This window comes from Erinaceus europaeus, chromosome 19 (assembly GCF_950295315.1).
Source record: "Erinaceus europaeus chromosome 19, mEriEur2.1, whole genome shotgun sequence".
In the NCBI taxonomy this organism is placed as follows: domain Eukaryota; kingdom Metazoa; phylum Chordata; class Mammalia; order Eulipotyphla; family Erinaceidae; genus Erinaceus; species Erinaceus europaeus.
Genome location: NC_080180.1, coordinates 402,552 through 425,225, shown reverse-complemented (window position 1 = coordinate 425,225; position 22,674 = coordinate 402,552). Strand labels below are relative to the sequence as shown.

General features: G+C 55.0%; 1 protein-coding gene across 1 annotated transcript in view; it reads right to left on the bottom strand.

Moving 5' to 3' along the window:
- Positions 1-1,310: 1,310 nt before the first annotated feature.
- Positions 1,311-22,674, bottom strand: part of LOC103120659 (membrane cofactor protein-like) — a 29,099-nt gene continuing 7,735 nt past the window's right edge. The window contains exons 5-16 of the mRNA XM_060179213.1: positions 21,989-22,186; positions 18,013-18,192; positions 16,004-16,069; positions 15,201-15,383; positions 14,143-14,178; positions 12,674-12,757; positions 10,523-10,705; positions 9,872-9,916; positions 5,458-5,541; positions 2,916-2,969; positions 1,951-1,986; positions 1,311-1,528 (exon numbers count right to left, since the gene is read on the bottom strand). Coding sequence (XP_060035196.1) covers positions 1,470-1,528; positions 1,951-1,986; positions 2,916-2,969; positions 5,458-5,541; positions 9,872-9,916; positions 10,523-10,705; positions 12,674-12,757; positions 14,143-14,178; positions 15,201-15,383; positions 16,004-16,069; positions 18,013-18,192; positions 21,989-22,186 — 1,208 coding nt within the window. The 3' untranslated portion in view covers positions 1,311-1,469. The remainder of the gene's footprint in view (positions 1,529-1,950; positions 1,987-2,915; positions 2,970-5,457; positions 5,542-9,871; positions 9,917-10,522; positions 10,706-12,673; positions 12,758-14,142; positions 14,179-15,200; positions 15,384-16,003; positions 16,070-18,012; positions 18,193-21,988; positions 22,187-22,674) is intronic.

Here is a 22,674-nt window from a genome sequence, read left to right as displayed (position 1 = left end):
AGGGCAGACAGAAGTTGAGAGGAGGGAGATAAAAGGGAGAGACACCTGTAGACCTGCTTTAATGCTCATGAAACTTCCCCTTGCAGGTGGGGAGTGGGGGTTCATACCCAGGTCTTAGGCATGGTAATGTGTGCACTACTGAGAGCACTGCTGCCTGGCTCACCAAGAAAAGAATTTTGCACAAGCACTGCGACTTGTAAAAATGCCTACTGATGGGGTCGGGCGGTGGTGCAGTGGGTTAAGCGCAGGTGGTGCAAAGCACTAGGACCGGCGTAAGGATCCCGGTTCGAGCCCCCGGCTCCCCACCTGCAGGGGAGTCACTTCCCAAGCGGTGAAAGCAGGTCTGCAGGTGTCTGTCTTTCTCTTCCCCCTCTCTGTCTTCCCCTCCTCTCTCCATTTCTCTCTGTCCTATCCAAAAACGAACAACATCGACAATGGCAATAATAATAGCCACAACGAGGCTACAACAACAAGGACAACAAAAAGGGTGAAAAATGGCCTCCAGGAGCAGTGGATTCATGGTGCAGGCACCGAGCCCAGCAATAACCCTGGAGGAAAAAAAAATGTAAAAAAAAAAATGCCTACTGACAGTATTCCCTACACACACTGTTGTACATACTTTAAAATATGTACTCCCGGGGCAGTTTAGGTAGGCAGTCATGTTTCATTGATGCCGAAGTTGAAGTTCGAAGGGAGGCACTGTGGATGTCCAAGAAAGGCAGCCAAAAGAGTATGAAATGTGCACGTGGAGAATGTGATTTTATTACAGCTCTATCCAGGTGATTTTCTGTAAGAAAGTCTCACTCAGTCTCTCACCCCTAAGTGTGACACAAAGCCAATGTGAGAGAGAGAAGTAAGACACTGGTGTCTCATGCCACGCCCAGGCTGAGGACATACAACAAAGATCTCGCTCGGTGCAAAGGAGGCGAGGGACACTGGGGCGAGGCGCTAGCTCCGCTTCTCAGCTGCCCAGCCACGCAGACAGCGGGCACTCCACCTCCCAGTCTCAGGGAGGGCAGCGGCCGTCCTCACGGTGAGGCGCTGCCAACCGCCCCCGAGGCTGCTCCGGGGAGGGCGCGGCAGCGCAGGACTGAACTCTCAGACAGCCCCTGTGCGGCCCAAGTCGGCGGAGCCGCCCTGCACACTGTCGTGATGGGGCCCCGGGGGCGCGGCCAGCCAGCTGCAGACCGGCTGGTGCGGGGTCCTGAGCGGACCCCAGCGGCACATGCAGCTCTGGCCTTCATCTCAGTAACAAAAACAGCTCTGAACATCGTTTTGTTACAGCGACACTCAAAGAAGCTGCGAGATGCTAGGGGTTTAGACGTTTAGTAGAGAAATGAAGATCGCACGGCACGGTCCTGGGCACATGCTTAAAAAAATAGCACGACGACATTCAGAGCACAGACGCAAGCTGCACAGGGGCGGGTCGGGGAAGGCGCCAGGCCTTGGCTCGACTCAGCCGCTGCCTCCTACTTCACGCCCTGCAGGATGTTGAACAGGCAGACGGTCAGGAGCAGCACCCCAGCGACTGTGACAAGGAGGAAACAGAGCGCGCACGGCTGAGGACTCGGTGTGGAGGCTCAGGGTCCAGCAAGAGAGCCAGTGCACTTGGAAGGCGGGTGCTGTGAGCAGGCTCCTTTCTCTCGCTCTGCCTCCTGCTTGGCCGCCTGACAAGTCCTCGGAGTTCCTTCAGGGGCTCACAGGGTGCCAGAGGGCGTCTCGCTCACCCGGGACCCAACAAACCCAAAGTCTCCTGAGAGGACACGCGGCATGGAGGCCCTGTGCCCCGGTGCTCACAGAGAGCTGCAAAGTCCCCTCACACCCAGGGAGCTCACATCCCGGGGCCTTCCTAGGGTGGGTCTCTGAGCATTGAGCTATAAAACCACGGAAACTGAGAAACCATTCAAAAGAAGTGCAATTCCACACAGGCCTGTGATCCAGGGGACTCACCGACAGCCAGGATGACCACAGCAATGAACCCCGCACCTGAAACAAGAACAGCTTGGAGAGGCCGGGCCCAGACATGGGGTCCGAGTTTGACCTCGGCGGCGCCAAGGCTGAAAGCTGCGGCCTGACTTGTGGGGCGCCCGCCCCTTCTAGCCAGGGCAGACAGGAGCCCTTGCGCTCTCCTCCTGGGAACCCTCCTCCTGCTGTGTCTCCCGGGGCAGGACATGGAGGGCAAGTGTCTACTTCTATAAGGATTCCCGAGGCTGGAGGAAAGTTATGTTTAACATAGATTACTCCAATTTAACTCATTATTCATTCTACTAGCCTTCACCTAGCCCCAAACCAAGGAGATTCTATGGATGTCAATAAAAACAGAGCCCACGGCTAGACACCGTGCAGACTACTCACAGGTCCCGCTGAGCACGGGGCCGGCGTTAAAGCACCTTGCTTCCGTAGGGTGCTTACAGGACGTGCTCTGTGCCAAGCAGAAGCATAATGACCTGCTGTGCCTGACTCGTATCACTTCATGAAAAGCGGCTGCGTGTGGGGTGGCCGCTGCTCTGGGCACGGTCACAGTGCTGGCAGCCCAGGGAGCACAGCACCGTGGGCACCTGTCACACCCGGCCCTCGACTGCTCCCCCTCAGAGACGTCAGGGGGCTTTTCTCCTCGTCCCGGAGGAGCCTCTCTGGAGACACTGAGCTGGCGGTAGGCAGTCCCCACCCCTCATGCTGTCCCTCCTCCGGCTCGGCCCGGGTGCCAGGCGTGCACAGGAAGGAGGGTCCCCGGGGTGGCCTCCCAGGGGGAGCGCTGCGCGGGAGACCGGGGCGGCCACACGGCCACGGGTGCCACTGCGCTGTCAGGGGAGCCACAAGTGCCAAGATCGATCACCCTCTGCAGACGCGGGCCGGGGGGTCAGCGAGGAGAAGCCTGGGTCTCAGGCCACAGGGTAACAGAGGCAGGGAAATACCTAATTGTGGAGGACTCGTAGGGGCTTGCGGCTTCTCAGTGGGTCTGGGAGCTCCTAGAACAAAGAAGGCAGAATGCTGGTGAAACTACAGTGACACAACTGTTTAGAAAAACAGCTTTTGTGGCTTCTTAAAAGGTCACCGGCTAACTATGACACAGCTACTCGCTGCTGTCTATGCTGCTACTCCTGCGTTTACATTATGGCTAGGCAGTGGCTAGGCAGTGGCACATGGGGCTGACCACACAAATTACATGTGGACAGACCCGGAACGGACCCAGATCCAAGGCCTTGGTCCTCACAGGCAGGGGAGAAGCTTCACAAGTGGTGAACATTCTCTCTCAACTTCTGCCTCTATCCAAAGCAAGCAAACAGACGTCTTTAAATCCCAGCCTCTAAACACTGGTCACAGACAGCAGGCGTGCGTGATGGCTTTAACTGCATTTCTTGAATGACAAAAATCTAGCATCTTTTCACGTGCTCGTTAGCCATTTGTAGTTTTTCTCTGGTGAAATTTCTCTTAAATTCTTGGCCCAATAGACGAAGACTTTCGACCTTATCATAATGGAAATTTAAATAAACTGTAAACACAGCAGTAACAAAATTTAGATGATCAGTGTACATTTTGTGTTTAATTGGTTTCTTTTGGATTTGATAAATAATATTTATCTTTTTTAAAAAAGAAAAAGGGAAGTTAGTGGGGAAAATGAAAAAACAGTGCATGTTAAGTTTTAAGTTTCGAACTTTTGTTCCCCCCTTTTTATTGCCATTGTTGTTTATTGTCGTTGTTGTTGTTATTGATGTCATTGTTGTTGGATAGGACAGAGAGAAATGGAGAGAGGAGGGGAAGACAGAGGGGGAGAGAAAGACAGACACCTGCAGACCTGCTTCATCGCCTGTGAAGTGACTCCCCTGCAGGTGAGGAGCCGGGGGCTCGAACTGGGATGCTGATGCTGGTCCTTGCGCTTTGCGCCATGTGCGCTTAACCTGCTGCGCTACCACCTGGCTCCCTCTAACTTTTTATAGAGCTTCTTATAATTTCATTTTTATGCTATAAACTGTTGGTATTACTCATTAAAAGTTGTATGTAGACGCGTCAACAAGGGCAATAATAATAACCACAACGAAGCTACAACAAGGGCAACAAAAGGGGGAAAAAATGGCCTCCAGGAGCGGTGGATTCATGGTGCAGGCACCGAGCCCAGCAATAACCCTGGAGGAGGAAAAAAAAAAAGTTGTATGTAGAATTAAATGACAGTTGTGGCTATCAACATTGTATTTCCTCTGCAGTAACATTTCCTATGACACTATTTTGATAAAAGTACACAAATCTGTCACCAGCACTAGAGTAAAGAGAAAGGAAAGGAGCCTCAGTGCTTGTGCGTAAGGCGCGTCTGACTTGACAGGCAGCAGGCCATCAAACCTGTGACTTTCCTGTGAGATGGGAAGGGCCCTTCCCACTGGTGCAGAGAAGGCCGCTCCTCCAGCAAAGGGTGCCGGGGGCAGCGGGGGTGTGGGGATGGGGGCCCAGCTCCCGAGTCCCAGTGAGCCCCTCCGGGACCCCAACTCCACACAGAGCCGTCAGCATCCACGTGGCCAGTGGGGGCAGGGTGAGTCTGCACCAGACATGGGCGGGGGGGAGCGTGGCTCTGGAGACCAGAAATGGCGTCATGTCTTTTTAGTTCTGGAAACAGACAAAACACCAAACTCCATTCGTAACGGCACACAGAAAATTCTGATGCCCAGAAACATTTAAAACCCCTGATGAAGGCCGGCACACTGAGCTCCATGTCCAGCGAGTCACAGGGGCCAGAGTCCATTCTTCCACCTCCAGAGGCCAGAGCTCAGTGCCGTCTGGCTTCTCTGATCAACTGAGTCAGCACAGAGGGCCGGGCGGTGGCACACCTGGTTCAGTGCTCACATGACAGTGCACAAGGACCTGGTTCAAACCCCCGGTCTCCACCTGCAGGGGGAAAAAGCTTAACAAGTGTTGAAGCAGGGCTACAGGTCCTTCCTCTCTCTCTCCCTCTCTCTCTCTCTCTCTCTGTCTCTCTCTCTCCTTCTATATCTCCCTTTCTTCTCAATTTCTCCCAGTCTTACTAAATTAGATTAATAAAATTAAATGAAATACTGAAAAAAAGAGTAAGTATTTTAGACATTTTGGTGAGCAATTTAGCACTTTATACAGGTGCCAGACTACAAAGAGAAATCGAGTGTTTTGCTTTGTTCCCTCCAAAGTTTGAAGTTCCCCAATTCTCTATTTACCTGACTCTTATACAACTAAACATGACAGGCAAACCACCCCCATTAAGCAGATGGTACAAAGACCTGGAAAGAAACTAAGCTTAAAAAACCAACCTGGGAACCGTCGACTTAATATTAAAAGGGGTTTTCTTGAAACTCAGCTCTCAGAGTATCGAATAAAGATAGTGCCGGCCCCGGCAAACATGAGCAACAGTTCATCAATGCAGACTATCAAATCGTTAAGCACCAGTTATGCCAGTAAGTCCTCGCAGCATGGGGAAGGTGAGGAGGTGCTGCTTACCTGCAGTGGGGGGGCCGGGTGCAGGAGGCAGAGGAGGTGAAGGAGGTGAGGCAGGAGGGAGAGGGGCAGGAGGAGGCGCGGATTCTGCAAAAATAAAGTTCGTTTGATTTACGAGTCAGGCCAGTAGAGAACCACATCTTTAACAGTGTCTAGTTTTCTTTTTAAAAAGATCAGCTAATCCTAAGGAACCCAACCAAAAAGATCTGTGTACACATATGTTCTTGGCAGCACGATGTGTAATAGCCAAAACCTGGAAGCAACCCAGGTGTCCAACAACAGATGAGTGGCTGAGCAAGTTGTGGTCTAGATACACAATGGAATACTACTCAGCTGTAAAAAATGGTGACTTCACCGTTTTCAGCCGATCTTGGATGGACCTTGAAAAAATCATGTTGAGTGAAATAAGTCAGAAACAGAAGGATGAATATGGAATGATCTCACTCTCAGGCAGAAGTTGAAAAACAAGATCAGAAGAAAAAAAAACACAAGTAGAACCTGAACTGGAATTGGCGTATTGCACCAAAGTAAAAGACTCTGGGGTGGGTGGGTGGGGAGAATACAGGTCCAAGAAGGATGACAGAGGACCTAGTGGGGGTTGTATTGTTAATATGGGAAACTGGGGAATGTTATGCATGTACACTATTGTATTTACTGTTGAATGTAAAACATTAATTCCCCAATAAAGAAATAAAATAAATAAATTCATACAAAAATAAAAAAATAAAATAAAAAGATCAGCTAAATTTAAAAACAACACACACTTACTTCTTGAAACTTCCAAATTTTTTTTTAGGAAGTTCACATATAATTTGTGTTTATAGAAGGCATGAGGACACATGCAGCATTCACTGTAGTTTTGCATTAAGAAAGTTAACTTGTGATAAACTAGTAAGATGATTTGTTCAAAGTAGGCACATATGCCTACGAAATGAAGTCAACGTCATGATCCACAATGATGCCTCCTTCTGGCCTGCATTTCCTACACCTAGTCTGGAGATGAGAGCAGTGAGATCTGCTGGAACCTCTCTCTAATAGCTTATGATAAAGATAATGTGTAGGACAAAGAGAATTTAAATGTCCGAGTTAAAAAACCCTCTGTAACTCCTCCTTTTTATAACTTGTTTCTCACCATCCTGTTTCTCCTCACAGAGACTGAACTGGCTCAGAGTCTCATTACTCATGAAAAGCTGTGCTCAGCCCTGTACTCTCACAGCACAGACACAGACACACACAGACAGACAGACATACTCTCCCCCCACCCCGCCCCACGGGACCACGGCAGCAAGCGAGCAAACACCACCGGGCCAGAGGATAGACACCGCGGAGGCTCCGTGACTGCGTCTGTCCCCAGAGCCCAGCTGCTGCCACCCTCACAGCTTCATCTGAGCTCGGAGGCCGCACAGAGTCCAGGCCCAGGAGCTGAGAGCCGCTCAGCTGCCACATCAGGCGGGCACTCCCCTCAGCTCCCTGAAGCACTGGGCGGGCGGGATGGGCACACAGCGTGGGGTGGGGATGTGTGCGCCTGGGCCAGCACCCTGACAAGGGACAGGGAGCCCCAGACACGGGGGCACGGCAGAGGCAGGGCAGGGGCCCTGGGCCAGCACCCTGACAAGGGACAGGGAGCCCCAGACACGGGGGCACGGCAGAGGCAGGGCAGGGGGCCTGGGCCAGCACCCTGACAAGGGACAGGGAGCCCCAGACACGGGGGCACGGCAGAGGCAGGGCAGGGGCCCTGGGCCAGAACCCTGACAAGGGACAGGGAGCCCCAGACACGGGGGCACGGCAGAGGCAGGGCAGGGGCCCTGGGCCAGCACCCTGACAAGGGACAGGGAGCCCCAGACACGGGGGCACGGCAGAGGCAGGGCAGGGGGCCTGGGCCAGCACCCTGACAAGGGACAGGGAGCCCCAGACACGGGGGCACGGCAGAGGCAGGGCAGGGGCCCTGGGCCAGCACCCTGACAAGGGACAGGGAGCCCCAGACACGGGGGCACGGCAGAGGCAGGGCAGGGGCCCTGGGCCAGCACCCTGACAAGGGACAGGGAGCCCCAGACACGGGGGCACGGCAGAGGCAGGGCAGGGGCCCTGGGCCAGCACCCTGACAAGGGACAGGGAGCCCCAGACACGGGGGCACGGCAGAGGCAGGGCAGGGGGCCTGGGCCAGCACCCTGACAAGGGACAGGGAGCCCCAGACACGGGGGCACGGCAGAGGCAGGGCAGGGGGCCTGGGCCAGCACCCTGACAAGGGACAGGGAGCCCCAGACACGGGGGCACGGCAGAGGCAGGGCAGGGGGCCTGGGCCAGCACCCTGACAAGGGACAGGGAGCCCCAGACACGGGGGCACGGCAGAGGCAGGGCAGGGGCCCTGGGCCAGCACCCTGACAAGGGACAGGGAGCCCCAGACACGGGGGCACGGCAGAGGCAGGGCAGGGGGCCTGGGCCAGCACCCTGACAAGGGACAGGGAGCCCCAGACACGGGGGCACGGCAGAGGCAGGGCAGGGGGCCCGGGCCAGCACCCTGACAAGGGACAGGGAGCCCCAGACACAGGGGCACGGCAGAGGCAGGGCAGGGGGCCTGGGCCAGCACTCTGACAAGGGACAGGGAGCCCCAGACACGGGGGCACGGCAGAGGCAGGGCAGGGGGCCTGGGCCAGCACCCTGACAAGGGACAGGGAGCCCCAGACATGGGGGCACGGCAGAGGCAGGGCAGGGGGCCTGGGCCAGCACCCTGACAAGGGACAGGGAGCCCCAGACACGGGGGCACGGCAGAGGCAGGGCAGGGGGCCCGGGCCAGCACCCTGACAAGGGACAGGGAGCCCCAGACACGGGGGCACGGCAGAGGCAGGGCAGGGGGCCTGGGCCAGCACCCTGACAAGGGACAGGGAGCCCCAGACACGGGGGCACGGCAGAGGCAGGGCAGGGGGCCCTGGGCCAGCACCCTGACAAGGGACAGGGAGCCCCAGACACAGGGGCACGGCAGAGGCAGGGCAGGGGCCCTGGGCCAGCACCCTGACAAGGGACAGGGAGCCCCAGACACGGGGGCACGGCAGAGGCAGGGCAGGGGGCCCGGGCCAGCACCCTGACAAGGGACAGGGAGCCCCAGACACGGGGGCACGGCAGAGGTAGGGCAGGGGGCCCGGGCCAGCACCCTGACAAGGGACAGGGAGCCCCAGACACAGGGGCATGGCAGAGGCAGGGCAGGGGGCCTGGGCCAGCACCCTGACAAGGGACAGGGAGCCCCAGACACGGGGGCACGGCAGAGGCAGGGCAGGGGCCCTGGGCCAGCACCCTGACAAGGGACAGGGAGCCCCAGACACGGGGGCACGGCAGAGGCAGGGCAGGGGGCCCTGGGCCAGCACCCTGACAAGGGACAGGGAGCCCCAGACACGGGGGCACGGCAGAGGCAGGGCAGGGGGCCTGGGCCAGCACCCTGACAAGGGACAGGGAGCCCCAGACACGGGGGCACGGCAGAGGCAGGGCAGGGGGCCTGGGCCAGCACCCTGACAAGGGACAGGGAGCCCCAGACACGGGGGCACGGCAGAGGCAGGGCAGGGGGCCTGGGCCAGCACCCTGACAAGGGACAGGGAGCCCCAGACACGGGGGCACGGCAGAGGCAGGGCAGGGGGCCTGGGCCAGCACCCTGACAAGGGACAGGGAGCCCCAGACACGGGGGCACGGCAGAGGCAGGGCAGGGGGCCTGGGCCAGCACCCTGACAAGGGACAGGGAGCCCCAGACATGGGGGCACGGCAGAGGCAGGGCAGGGGGCCTGGGCCAGCACCCTGACAAGGGACAGGGAGCCCCAGACACGGGGGCACGGCAGAGGCAGGGCAGGGGCCCTGGGCCAGCACCCTGACAAGGGACAGGGAGCCCCAGACACGGGGGCACGGCAGAGGCAGGGCAGGGGGCCCGGGCCAGCACCCTGACAAGGGACAGGGAGCCCCAGACACGGGGGCACGGCAGAGGCAGGGCAGGGGGCCCGGGCCAGCACCCTGACAAGGGACAGGGAGCCCCAGACACAGGGGCATGGCAGAGGCAGGGCAGGGGGCCTGGGCCAGCACCCTGACAAGGGACAGGGAGCCCCAGACACGGGGGCACGGCAGAGGCAGGGCAGGGGGCCCTGGGCCAGCACCCTGACAAGGGACAGGGAGCCCCAGACACGGGGGCACGGCAGAGGCAGGGCAGGGGGCCCTGGGCCAGCACCCTGACAAGGGACAGGGAGCCCCAGACACGGGGGCACGGCAGAGGCAGGGCAGGGGCCCTGGGCCAGCACCCTGACAAGGGAATCTGCTAGGAGCAGATTGCGAAGACAAACCTCCCAGGCCCATAACAATGAAACAATACAGATGGTCTCAAACCCACAGGAGTCACTGCTGGCCTCAAAACAAGGAGTTTAAACGCGGAGGGACGGTGCAGTACCTGAAGCAGTACCAGTCATCGCTTTTGCGTTGGGAGCCACTGGCACTGCAAGAGAAGGAGGAAGACCGTCAGTGGCTGCGGGTGGCCGCTCCGGCCCCCAGCCCAGCTCTCGAGGAGGCCGTGTCCACTCGGTCACGGGCATGCGGGGCCGGCGGCACGCGGGGCTGAGAGAGGAGCTGAGACTCCGTGCAAACACAGATCAAATGACTCTCGTGTCACTCAGCTCCAGAGATAAATCCAAAACGGAGCAGACACAAACGCTGCTTCTTTTCAATTATTCCACAGGCAAACAGAAAATAGGGGGCTGGGGAGAGGGCGGTGCAGCGGTTAAGCGCACATAGTATGAAGCCGAGGACCCACGCAAGGATCCGGGTTTGAGCCCGCGCTCCACTTGCAGGGGGAAAGCTTCACAAGCGGTGACGCGGGTCTGCAGGTGTCTCTCTCGCTCTCTGTCTCCCCCTCCTCTCTCAATGTCCCTCTGTCCTGTCCAATAAAATGGGAAAATGGCCTCCAGGAGCAGTGGATTGTGGTGCTGGCACCCAGCCCCGTGATAACCCTGGAGGGGAAAAGAAAGGAAGGGAGGAAGGGAGGAAGGGAGGGAGGCAGGAAGACAGAAGGAAGACAGAGTGGAGAGCAGAGAGCCCCCCGTACCCCTCAAGCAGCTCGGCAGCCCTGGCACCCAGCTGCCGTCGACTCCACAGGACGCCGCGCTCTGGCCGCTGAGGTAGAAGCCCTCGTAGCACTCAAACCGCACGGTGGCCGCGTAGTCATAGTATTTTTCCACTGGAGTTACGGGTCTTCCATTTTCAACTATCGGATATTCGCATTTGACCACTAAAGTGGAGAAATTCCCCAATTAACAGAAAGCTGAGGCGACCGGGTGTCTCAGTAACAGCACAAGCGTGGCGACGTCCCCGAGGGCGGTGAGGCGGCAGGGTCGGGCTTAGAGAAGTCTGGGCTGAAGTAAGGAAGACGGCCACTTTCCCGATGCTGCCAACGAGGCCCATCGGGGCGGTGCGGCTGGGTGCGGGCTCCCGTCCGTCCCGGGAGAGGAGAGGCGGAGGCCGTGCGCCCACAGCCGCCCAGTCAGCCACTGTCTCCCCCCGGGAAGACGGGCTGAAAGCAGAGCTGCAGGTGAAGCTCCGAGAAGCAGACACCACAGTGAACCTCGGGACCGGCAGGAGGCGGGCGCCGGACTCAGTGAGCTCAGTGAGCGCTGTGGCCCCAGCAGCAGCGGTGAGGTCGAGGTCGACGCTGGGCCCCGGCAGGGGTGCACCCAGTGAGTGCGCACATCACCACGCACAAGGACCAGGGTTCGAGCCCATGCTTCCCACCTGCGCGGGGAGCAGGTCAGCGGTGTCTCTCTGCCTCTCTCTACCTCCCCTTCTCTCTCACTTCCTCTCTGTCCTATCAGATAAAATAGAAACAAAGGGAAAAGAGGGGGTGAACAGCCTCCAGTAGATTTACAGTGACTTTCAGGGAGGCACTTTGCTCTGGGGACATGATGCACAGTGACAGTCACCTACCGGCGCCACTGTGGTCCAGGGGTTGGCCTGCTCCACCCCCATCTTTAAAAAGGGCCCTTCTCACCGTGCAGAGAAGGCCGCCGGGGGCACCAGGGAGGTAGGGTGGGGGCAGTGAGTCCCTCCGGGACCCTGAGGTAAGGGGTGAGTCTGCGCCACCGGCCCAGACATAGAGGAGGAGTGCGGCTAAGGAGACCAGAGCAGCAGCAGACTCTTCCGTTCAGAATAAAGTCAAGACGGGGCCAGGCGGGGGCGCACCTGGTTGAGCACACACTCCCCCTCCCTTCTCCTCCCCCTCCCCTCCCTCCCCCTCCCTCTCCCTCTCTTCCCTCTCCCTCTCCTCCCTCTCCCTCTCCTCCCTCTCCCTCTCCTCCCTCTCCCTCTCCTCCCTCTCCCTCTCCTCCCTCTCCCTCTCCTCCCTCTCCCTCTCCCTCTCCTCCCTCTCCCTGTCCCTCTCCTCCCTCTCCCTCTCCTCCCTCTCCCTCTCCCTCTCCCTCTCCTCCCTCTCCCTCTCCTCTCCCTCTCCTCCCTCTCCCTGTCCCTCTCCTCCCTCTCCCTGTCCCTCTCCTCCCTCTCCCTCTCCCTCTCCTCCCTCTCCCTCTCCCTCTCCTCCCTCTCCCTCTCCTCCCTCTCCCTGTCCCTCTCCTCCCTCTCCCTCTCCCTCTCCCTCTCCTCCCTCTCCCTCTCCTCCCTCTCCCTCTCCTCCCTCTCCCTCTCCTCCCTCTCCCTCTCCCTCTCCTCTCTCCTCTCCCTCTCCTCCCTCTCCTCTCTCCTCCCCCTCCCTCTCCCTCTCCTCTCTCTCCTCCTATTGATGTCTCTGTCTCTATTCAACTAAAAAAAAAAGATTCCTGGATCCCAACTCAGCAAAGCAATACAAGCTGTCACCTTACCACTTAGGAGATGAACTAGGTGAGAAAGGAGAAACAGTATTTACTTTCTGCCTTGAACTTCCAGAATTGTACATCTGTAGACTCATCTAGCTAAAAATTACAAACAGCAGTCAGCATCCAGTAGTGCAACATAAAAATATTAAAGGAAAAACTGATGTAAAATGATATTTAAAAGCTGAAGTAGGGGGAGTTTGCCTCAAATTAAAAGCGTTTTCATTCCGACAGACTCTCCCATATCTGTGAGGTATTTGAGAAGTGAGCCAAGGACAGTAGGAAGGAGCACAGACCAGATGCCCTCAGCCTCAACAGAGCAAAGCAAACAGGCGGTGAGGTGCCTGGCACCTGTGGGCTGGGAAGCTCCTCACACGGGAGGCAGTGAGTGACTGAACCTGGCCGAGCTGGAGCCACAGAGACGGCGGGAACAGCTGCTGGGGAAGCTTCTGGAAACACCATCCCAGGTGGTGACACACGGTCTGCAAATACATTTCAAAAAGATTCACAAAGCTCAGTACAAAATCTGAGGCTTTATATCGAATTCTTATTTAAAATGCTTTAAGAAATTTACTTATGTAATAGGACAGAGAAACTGAGAGGGAGAGAGACAGAGAGACACCTGCAGCCATGCTTCACCACTCATGAAGCTTCCTCCTGCAGGTGGGGGCCAGGGGCTTGAACCCAGGTCCTTGTGCACTATGATGTGGGTGCTTAACCAGGCGCACCACTGCCAAGCCCCTAAACAATTTTACATCCCCCAAAACACATAGTCCATGGATCCCCTAAACTATGCAAGTCTGCCTTGGGGAATTTACCCTAAGCAGTTACGACACATTAGGCCAGTGGCGTGGTGTGCACTACCCCTTAGTGTTTACAGTGGGACTCCTAGGAGGTAACTAATGTAGAAAATAATTGTTTAGAGTAAACAGATGTCTTAAAAAATAACATCAACTAGGAGACCCAAAACTACAAATGGAGAAAGTCACAATCAGTAGTGTTGAGGAGGGAGTATTTGGGCTAGGGGCACAGGACATGTTCTGGGGTCGGCAGAATCCCCCAGCTTACCCCCCTCCACACAGAGCACTAATGGCTACAGGTCAGGGGAGCAGCTTGGGCAGGATGCAGCCTGGAGGGGCGTCAACAGGCCTTGGTGCAAAGAATCAAAGAGAAAGCTGAGGACGGGAAGCACCCTGTCCACCAGCGGCCACGGCCCCCGAGGCCTGAGTGAGGAGAAGGCACGGAAGTGACCGTGAGGCCTGTACATGGGGAGTGACACCCGCGGGAGCTGAGGGCCGCCCGCGCTTCCCTGGACCTGGACGCGTCCAGGGAGGAAGGGATTCCATTCAATACACCTGCTTCGGTCACCTGCAGCCACCTGGCCGTGCACAGTGACAAATGCTCTTCTAACTGCTGACTGCAACAGCCAACCTGCTCCTCCTGTCACTAAACGTGCTGAGGGCCAACATGGAGTGCAGGGCTGGAACAATCCCCAGCTTGTAAAGGAGTCCTGCAGAGGTCAGGCAGGACATCACTAACACCAAGGGGCTGGGAGTTGGGGCTTTCTTCCCGGGTGTGGGAGCACAAGGAGCCAGACAGAGGTGGGAGGCAGTCTCGGAGGGTGTGTGCCTGGCCCCAGGGAGCGGGCGTGGGCAGACACGAGCTCGTGGGCCTCCCTGCTCCTTCCCCTTCTGAACTTGGGGCCAACAAGCAGCAGCGGTGATGCTGGGGGCAGCAGGCCTGCAGGCGTATGCACACCAGGTGACCAAGAGGCTCAAAGTGACGGACTTTTATCAACCACTGGAGCTTTTGTTGGCTCTTTCACAGGAATTTAAGATCAGAAAATACTTTTTTTTTTTTACTTTACCTGGAGCCACCTCTTCTGTCTTGGGATTGATCAGTGCTGGTCAAAAAACAATGGAGACAGGGTCAGGCCTGAAGCCACTGCACCGTTTCCCATCTATGAGTTAAGCTGCCACTCCCAACCCGCGCTGGGTAAGCAGCCCGCCCCCCCCCCCCCCCACTCTGAGAGGCAGTGGCTTCTGCTGTTATTCGCAGATATGCTGCCCAGAGGAATGTGTGTGCCCGTGTGACAGGGCGCTAAGCTTCCACGCAGACACGCACACACCCGTGTGACACAGGCAGGGCGCTAAGCTTCCACGCAGACATGAATCAAAGCAGCAGGATTTCATGCCATACAAATTTCATATAGGTAAATACAAAACAGAAAAAAGACAAAAATTGCTTCTTTCCTATCGTTGCACACCATTGGCACTTGTCGTCAAACAGAATCTGTTTGTTTGTTTTTTGCCTCCAGGGTGATTGCTGGGGCCCCGGCGCCTGCACCACAAATCCACTGCTCCTGGAGGCCATTTCCCCCATTTTGTTGCCCTTATTGTTATTCTTGCTGTTGTCTTTATTGTTGTTGCTGTTATTGATGTCGTCATCGTTGGATAGGACAGAGAAATGGAGAGAGGAGGGGAAGACAGAGAGGGGGAGAGCAAGACAGACACCTGCAGACCTGCTTCACCGCCCGTGAAGCGACTCCCCTGCAGGTGGGGAGCCGGGGGCTCGAACCGGGATCCTCACGCCGGTCCCTGCGCTTTGTGCCCCGTGCGCCTAATGCGCTGCCTCCCTCAAACAGAATATATAACAGAGGGGCCAGGCAGTGGCTCCCCAGGTAGTGCACAGACGTCACCGTGCAGAAGACCTGGGTTCAAACTCCCGGCCCCACTTGCTTGGAGGACGTTTTGTGAGCAGAGCAGCTCTCTCCTGTTCTCACACAGAAAGAAGAAAATGGCTGGTGGGAGAAGGGTGGAGTTGTGTAGGCACTGAGCCCAGCAAGAATCCTGCTGGCAAAAAGGGAAAGGAAGAAAGAAAGAAAGGGAAAATCCCACAGGAAGCAGAAGACAGCGACCAGCTGACCTTTGACACAGGCCGGCAGGGCGGGCTCCCAGGTGCCGTCCGCCCCACAGGAGATGGTGCTGTGGCCGATCAGGGTGGAGCCCTCGTAGCACTCGATCTGAAGTGTGGTTCTGTAGTCATAGGCTTCCTCTACTGGGGTTGTGGGCCTTCCATTTTCAACTACAGGGTATGCACACTGGACCTCTGCAAGGCAGAACATTCCAGAACCAATGGGCATCGTTATCAAAGTGACCTCAGTGTACATGCCAGAGCATCAGTGTGAGTCCCAGGGACAGATACCAGGAGGGAGGGACCGCGCTCATTTCAAATGACAAGTCTGTGCCTGGAATAAGGAGGCCAGACGCTTCCCTCATTCCCCAGGAACCTCAGGTCAGCGGGACAGACCCCGCTGCAGGGGCTGTTCGTAGACAGAAGTTGAGAAATAAGAACGGAAACACCAAGCAGAACTGGACTGGAGCTGGTGTCTTGCACCAAAGTCAAGGACTCAGGGTGGGTGGCTGTGGGTTCAGGTCCCGGGACAGGACGACAGAGGAGGATCTGCGGGGGAAGGTAGAGTGTTAGGTGGAAAACTGAGAAATGTTACAGAAACGGACAGACTGCTGTATTTTACTGTCGACCGCAAACCGCTCATCTCCCAATACAGAAGAAGAGAAGAGAAAATATTTAGAGACCCGTGAGTAGAGGAGATTATTATGTGCAGGCCACAGAACACGGAGCCTCGTGGTGAGAGAGGCGGGTGAGCCCGCGGTGCCCCCCCGGCCAGCCCCAGGGCCTCAGCCACGGGAGACGCAGTGTTACGGGACCTGGATGAACAGGTGCTGGAGAGGTGGTGGCAGGAGTGGTTCCCGTGTGAAGGACAGCAGGGCGCTCTGGAAAACACAAGCCGGTCAGTTTACACACTGTGTCGGGAGAACATCGTGGACTTAGAGTTTTTGTCCCTGGGAAGCTTAGCTACGCAGGAAACTGGGAGAGCACACAGACTTCAACTGTGAGAGTCTGCCTCTGGGAATTTAACGAGAGGTGCAGAGGCACCGTGGCCGCGGACGCTGGCCTGCAGCGCTCTCTGGAGGCCCTGGACGCTCACTGGTGGTGCATTTAGGATCAAGTGTCACACTCGACACACGCATCTTTCAGAAAATAGCATCCCGCACACCCAGCTGCAAGGCTTGGGCGTCTTTCCTGCTTGGTGTTTGTTTGAGCACAGTTACATCTGCTTCTCACCGCCCAGGATGCGACTGGTGTACTTGGGATGACCTTCTCTGATGACCAGAGACAAAACCTCACTCCCCTGGTGGAGCGCCAGGACCTCACGCCCGTGGCTCTCGGCCCCGCCTCGGGGCTCCCTTGTCAGAGGGCTGCTCTGATGTCTCTCTCTGAGTCTCATGTGAAACTCTCTCATACACAGTCAACAAAACAGTGTTTAAAAGTTTCCTGAAGAATTTAGAAATTGGAGGGTTTTTTTTAAAAAAAAAACCCTACAGTGGGGGTCGGGCGGTAGTGCAGAGGGTTAAGCGCATGTGGCGAGAAGCACAAGGACCGGCATAAGGATCCCGGTTCGAGCCCCCGGCTCCCCACCTGCAGGGGAGTCGCTTCACAGGCGGTGAAGCAGGTCTGCAGGTGTCTGTCTGTCTCTCCCCCTCTCTGTCTTCCCCTCCTCTCTCCATTTCTCTCTGTCCTAGCCAACAACAATGACAGCAACAACAACAATAATAAAGACAACAATAAGGGTAACAAGGGAAACAAAATGGGAAAAATGGCCTCCAGGAGCAGTGGATTCATAGTGCAGGCACCGAGTCCCAGAGATAACTCTGGATGCAAAAAAAAAAAAAAAAAAGAAAAAAAGAAATCCCTACGGCTTCTTCTCACAACCAGTTTCTCACATAATTTCTCTCTTTTTTTGAAGACTGAACTTCACTGTTTTCATTACTCATGAAATGCTGTGATCGGCTCTGTCCAGGAGACTGTCATAGCTCTCTCTCTCTCTCTGTGTCTCTGTCTCTCTCTCTCTCTCCCCTCTCCCTCCCTCCCTCCCTCCCTTTCTCTCTCTCTCTCTCTCTCTCTCTCCTCTCTCACTCCCTCCCTCCCCCACGGGGCCATGTGAGCAAGCACAGGGACATGGGCCCCAGCAGGCGGAGGACAGATGCTGCCATACTGCCCACCCAGTCACAAGCTGTGCCCCCGCCAGCCCTGAAGTGTGCCCGTCTTCACCCCCGGGACCCTGGGCCCTGTCTCCTTTCAGCCCCGAACCTGAGCCCTCAGCATCTGAGTGGCTGCTGAGCCCTCACAGCCATGTCCGGGGGCTGGAACCCTGGTCGATGCCCCCAAACAACAGCGAGCATAATGGGAGGAGAGAGGAAGCATTCTGTGCTGAAGCAAGACAAAGACAAGGGAGACGAAGCTTATAAGGGAGACACGCGTCACAGAGTGAGCCTGTCAGAGGAAGAACCCCCAGAGGCAGAGCGCGTGTGAGCGCTGAGCTGGGGGCCGTTTGGTCTCACTGAAAGGGAAGGAGCTCATGCCGCAGCAGCACGACTCCTCGCAGCCAGGTGTCCGACAACAGATGAGTGGCTGAGCAAGTTGTGGTCTCTGTACACGGTGGAATACTACTCTGCTGTTAAAAATGTTATGCATGTTCACACTATTGTATTTACAGTCGACTGTAAAACATGAATCCCCTAATAAATTAAAACAATAAATAACAGCAAAAAATAAATATGTCGCTTCCACATTGTTTCTAGACCATTAGTATCTCATGTCAAGGTTACAAATGATAACACAGACAGACAGACAGACAGAGGGAGCCCCGGCATACCTTTCACGCACTCCGGCAACGCAGGCTCCCAGGTGCTGTTGACGCCACACAGCACCGTGTTGCTGCCGTTGATATTAAAGCCTTCTAGGCATTCGAACACGACCACTGCCTGGTAGTACAGGTGTCTCCCGATTGACACGTGTCTCCCGTTTTCAATCACCGGATATTCACATCTGATCACTGAAAAGCACGGAAATGCCGGAATTAATGCAACATTGGCTTAACAAAGGACCCAGAAGGTGTCAAGTCCTCATCGTCAGTGAGGGTCAAGGGAGTCTAAAGAGGAAACGGCCGAAAGTTAACAACAAGCCTTGTGTGCGCTTTAACTCCTGGAAACAGACTTAGAGATCGAGGGGGTCGGGGGCCCTGTGGCACAGTGGATAGTGCGCTGGACTTCTAGTGATGGAAATCAAGGGGTCACTTTCCTAGAACCAACTTTTAAATGTCTTGTCTGCAAGTCCCTGTTGTTCACGAGCTTACGAGCTTTGAGAACCGCCTGAGACACAGCCACAAGGACTTTGGGTCCGGCTCAGAGTCAGCTTCTAGTCCTCTTTTGCTGCACTCACTTTTTTTTTTTTCTTTCCCAGTGCAGACATGATCCCTGGTGCTTTCGGGTAGAAGGAGGGACCAGCAGGAATATAATACTGGGAGTTAGACTTTTAAAAGCTGAAGAGAAACCAGCCTTGCAAAGAAATGCAAAACCCAGAACCTTCTGCAGCCGCAGTGGCTGGGCAGCTAGAGACCCAGGAGGGCCCCGGGGCCATGGCACCCAGGACGGAGAGCTCCCTGTCAGCTGTGCTGGCCGCAGGCCTGGGCAGAGCGGGGTGGCTGCTGGCCTCACAGCTGTGCAGCGTCCTACGGCCATTCTGCTCTGCCTGGGAGTGAAAGTGGTCGCAACCCTTCACACTCATTTCCAGATCCACTAGTGGGCTTGGGAGCATCTGGAAAAACACTAAAATAATGATAATGATAATGATAATAATGGAAAAGGGGCCGGGTGCTGCTGCACCTGGTTGAGGTTCAAGTCCCTGGTCCCCACCTGCAGGGGGAAAGCTTCATGAGTGGTGAAGCAGGGCTGCAGGTGCCTCTCTGTCTCTCTCCCCCTCAATTTCTCTGTCTAATAATCAATTAAAAACCACAGTAAAGAAAAACAGCAACGCCGGGTGGCAGTGAGGGGAGAGCCCGAGTCAGCTGGAGGAGCCGCCACGTCCTCCCTCCTGCCTCAACACTCGCTGTGTCTGGCTGACGGGCGACAGGCTTCAGGCCTCCCTCTACCTGAAGCGCTACTCTGTCTCCACACGCAGCTTCTAAGTGTTTCTCCCGACAGAGACGCCGCCCGAGCTTCGCTCTTGTCTCAAGAGGCTTTTAGTTTTCCCATGAAAGGTGATGCCCAAGGCTTCCGTGCGCCTGCTGGGGCGACGTGTTCTCCTCCTTGCCGTCGTTTGGAAAGACAAGTCAGCTGAAAACGTTCTGAACCAGCCTGTTATTCCCGCACCCACTGCTGGTCCTGACTGGTACTCACACACGTGACATCTGGCCTGTTGACGTTTGGCTGAGAGATGGTGGCTCTGTGTTCATCACAGACAGTATGATTTTCTTGTATGTTTATTTGATTTTTTTCATGAAGTGAATTGAGAAGCATGTCTTCCTAGTGATAACATTTATTACGTAACTTTTGGTATAAGCCTCGTCAGGTCATCCTGGGCTGTTGTTCTCACTGGGAGGTTGTAAATGAAGCCACCTGCTCCAGACAGCAGACCTTCCACCCTGGATTCCCACCCCACCTTGTTCTTTGCTGCTGTTTTAGTTTGGTTCAGTTACCCCCGTTTTTCTGTGTCTACGTACTACAAAGGACATGAGATCAGCCAGTATTTACATGTCTTTCCTGTCCTGATTGGTTTCACTTCACATGATCCCATGAGCTCCTTCAGTTTGCTAAAAATGGCAAACTCCCACCTTTTCCCAGCTGCAGTGTCCTCTTGTGTGTCCAGTCCTTTTACTTTCCGACCAGCCTCATCGCTGGGGGGGCCCGGTGTCTGCTCACAATCCACTGTTTTTATCTGATGGCACAGAAAGGAACTGAGAGGGGAGGACAGAGAGGACGAGAGACACCTGCAGCCCGTGAAGCTTCCCCCTGCAGGCGGGGATCAGGGGCTTGAACCTGGGTCCTTTCACCTAGTAACGTGTGCACTCAGTCGGGTGCGATACCACCCAGCCCCGTCACATTTAACCCGCTGTGGAGGATGAGTCAGATGCTTCCCGTATATGACTGAGAGACACTCAGGCAGGCGCTCCGTGTGGCCAGGGGCTCAGTTCCTGTTGACACTATCTCATTCGGAGTCAAAATGCTCAGTTTTAAATTGGCCTCATTTTTCAGGTGAGACGGAGTCTTCTTTGGCATCTGACATAAATATCTCACGCTGTGATTAAACTTCTCAGCATGCTGAGCATTTGTGTCTAAGCTATGCTAATTCTATGTTACATTTCAATTCAAAACATCTGCTCATCTCCTGAGCTTCCTCCCTGAAAGTATAAAGAATCTTCCGTCCTTTTCCAAGGTTTCAGGACTTTATAGTGGTCAGAATGCGTCTATTCTTTAAGTCGGTTTCAGGACTTTACAGTGGTCTGAATGCGGCTATTCTTGAAGTCGGTTTCAGGACTTTACAGTGGTCTGAATGCGGCTATTCTTGAAGTCGGTTTCAGGACTTTACAGTGGTCTGAATGCGGCTATTCTTGAAGTCGGTTTCAGGACTTTACAGTGGTCTGAATGCGTCTATTCTTGAAGTCGGTTTCAGGACTTTACAGTGGTCTGAATGCGTCTATTCTTGAAGTCGGTTTCAGGACTTTACAGTGGTCTGAATGCGTCTATTCTTGAAGTCGGTTTCAGGACTTTACAGTGGTCTGAATGCGGCTATTCTTGAAGTCGGTTTCAGGACTTTACAGTGGTCTGAATGCGTCTATTCTTGAAGTCGGCTTAAAGACCTTCTAGAACGTGTTCTTTCTTGGGGTGCCATGTGCACAAGCTATGAGGGGGACCCTGCTGGTGTCGACGGGCTGCTTCCTTTCAGGGGTCAGATTCCCTCCGGGGCCTCCACGCTTTTGGTCAGTCTCCAATGCCGTCAACACCACTTCTTAAGCGCCTTTTGTAGGGGCCGGGGACACAGATGCTAATAGTGCACAGACACCCCTGCCCCAGGCTCTGAGGTTCCGGTTCAGTCACCAGCACCACCAGCAGCCAGAGCTGAGCTGTGTGGTCTCGCTCCTTAATACGGCTCCCCACATCTCTCATGGAAGATATGCAAATAGAGTATGTCCTTATTTTTAAAGTTTATCATTAATCTTTCCTTTGTTGACAGAGAGAAAGTGAGAGGGGGCGAGGAGATAAAGAGAAAAAGAGTCAGAGAGACCTGCAGCCGTGCTTCACCACGTGTGAAGCTTCCCCCTGCACGTGGGAGCAGGGGCTTGAACCTGCGTCCTTGTACGTCTTAACGTGTGCACTCTACTGGGTGCAGCACTGCCATGCTCCCTCGGAATGCATGCGAGTTATCATCCTCACAGTGCTCCCAGTTCACTGTCCCCATTGTTCTCCTCCGAGCATGACATTCTCATTCATGCTGTTGGGCTCCTGTCCCTCCGCCACCTATGGCCAGAACTCTCCGACTCCTTGTAACACAAGGAGAGCTTTAGTGTATTTCTGTCAGTGTTTCATGAGTTTTTCTGGTTCTTTTGTGGAATGAACTTGGATTCCTCCACATAGCTAGCAGTCTGCAATGCACAGATGATTGTGTTGAGGACATGTGTGGGAGGTGTGGGGTTCTACCAGCAGAAGGAACGACTGTCTTGTATGCGGCTCAATTACCAGTCAGCCTCACAGGAGGAGGCAACACACCCGACTCCTGCTTCCTTAGAGATAAGACTCCTGCGAGGAGACGACACAGTACTTAGCAAGGAGAGAAACAGATCCAAGTGCTCTCACCTCGGCACTCAGGAGGAACACTGCTCCACTGCCCAGTCTTGGTGCAGACAAGTCTGCTCTTCCCAACAAGGGAGAATTCATCTGATTCGTTTGAAGAACCACAACTATACGTCACGACTTCGTTATACTCAAATATATCCTTGTGGTCAGGACTATATTTTCCATTCTTTATTTTCGGAGGAGGTGCACAGTAAGTCTCTTAGAAAGGGGGAGAGTGAAAACAGAAGGCAAAAGGAGAAAAGTGAAGACAGCCTTAGTCACTAACATAGCCATCCGCGCGCCAGCTTGCTGCGACGTGCTCCCCACTTAGACACCGCAGTGTGGAATGACCACAGAGGCAAAACAGCAACTTACAAATAACACGTCATTGTACGATGTATTTGCAAATAAATACACTGATTTTCTTAAATGCCTATATGAAATATCTATATTTATTTGCAAAGCCATGCTAATTTCGTCTTTATAATCAAGAGTGCTGACACATAATGAGAAAATGTGTATGATTAAAAAGAAAACTCACTGATAGTAGAAGAAAAGATAATTTACCAATATACCCATTCACAAGAAATATTGGTTAATACCAAAGATAGTCTGTTCACACATTTATCTTTGATGTGCTCAAAGACATTTCCAGATGCTAAAACATTATTGATAGTCAAGGCAGTGAATCAGAATATCTTTCTTTA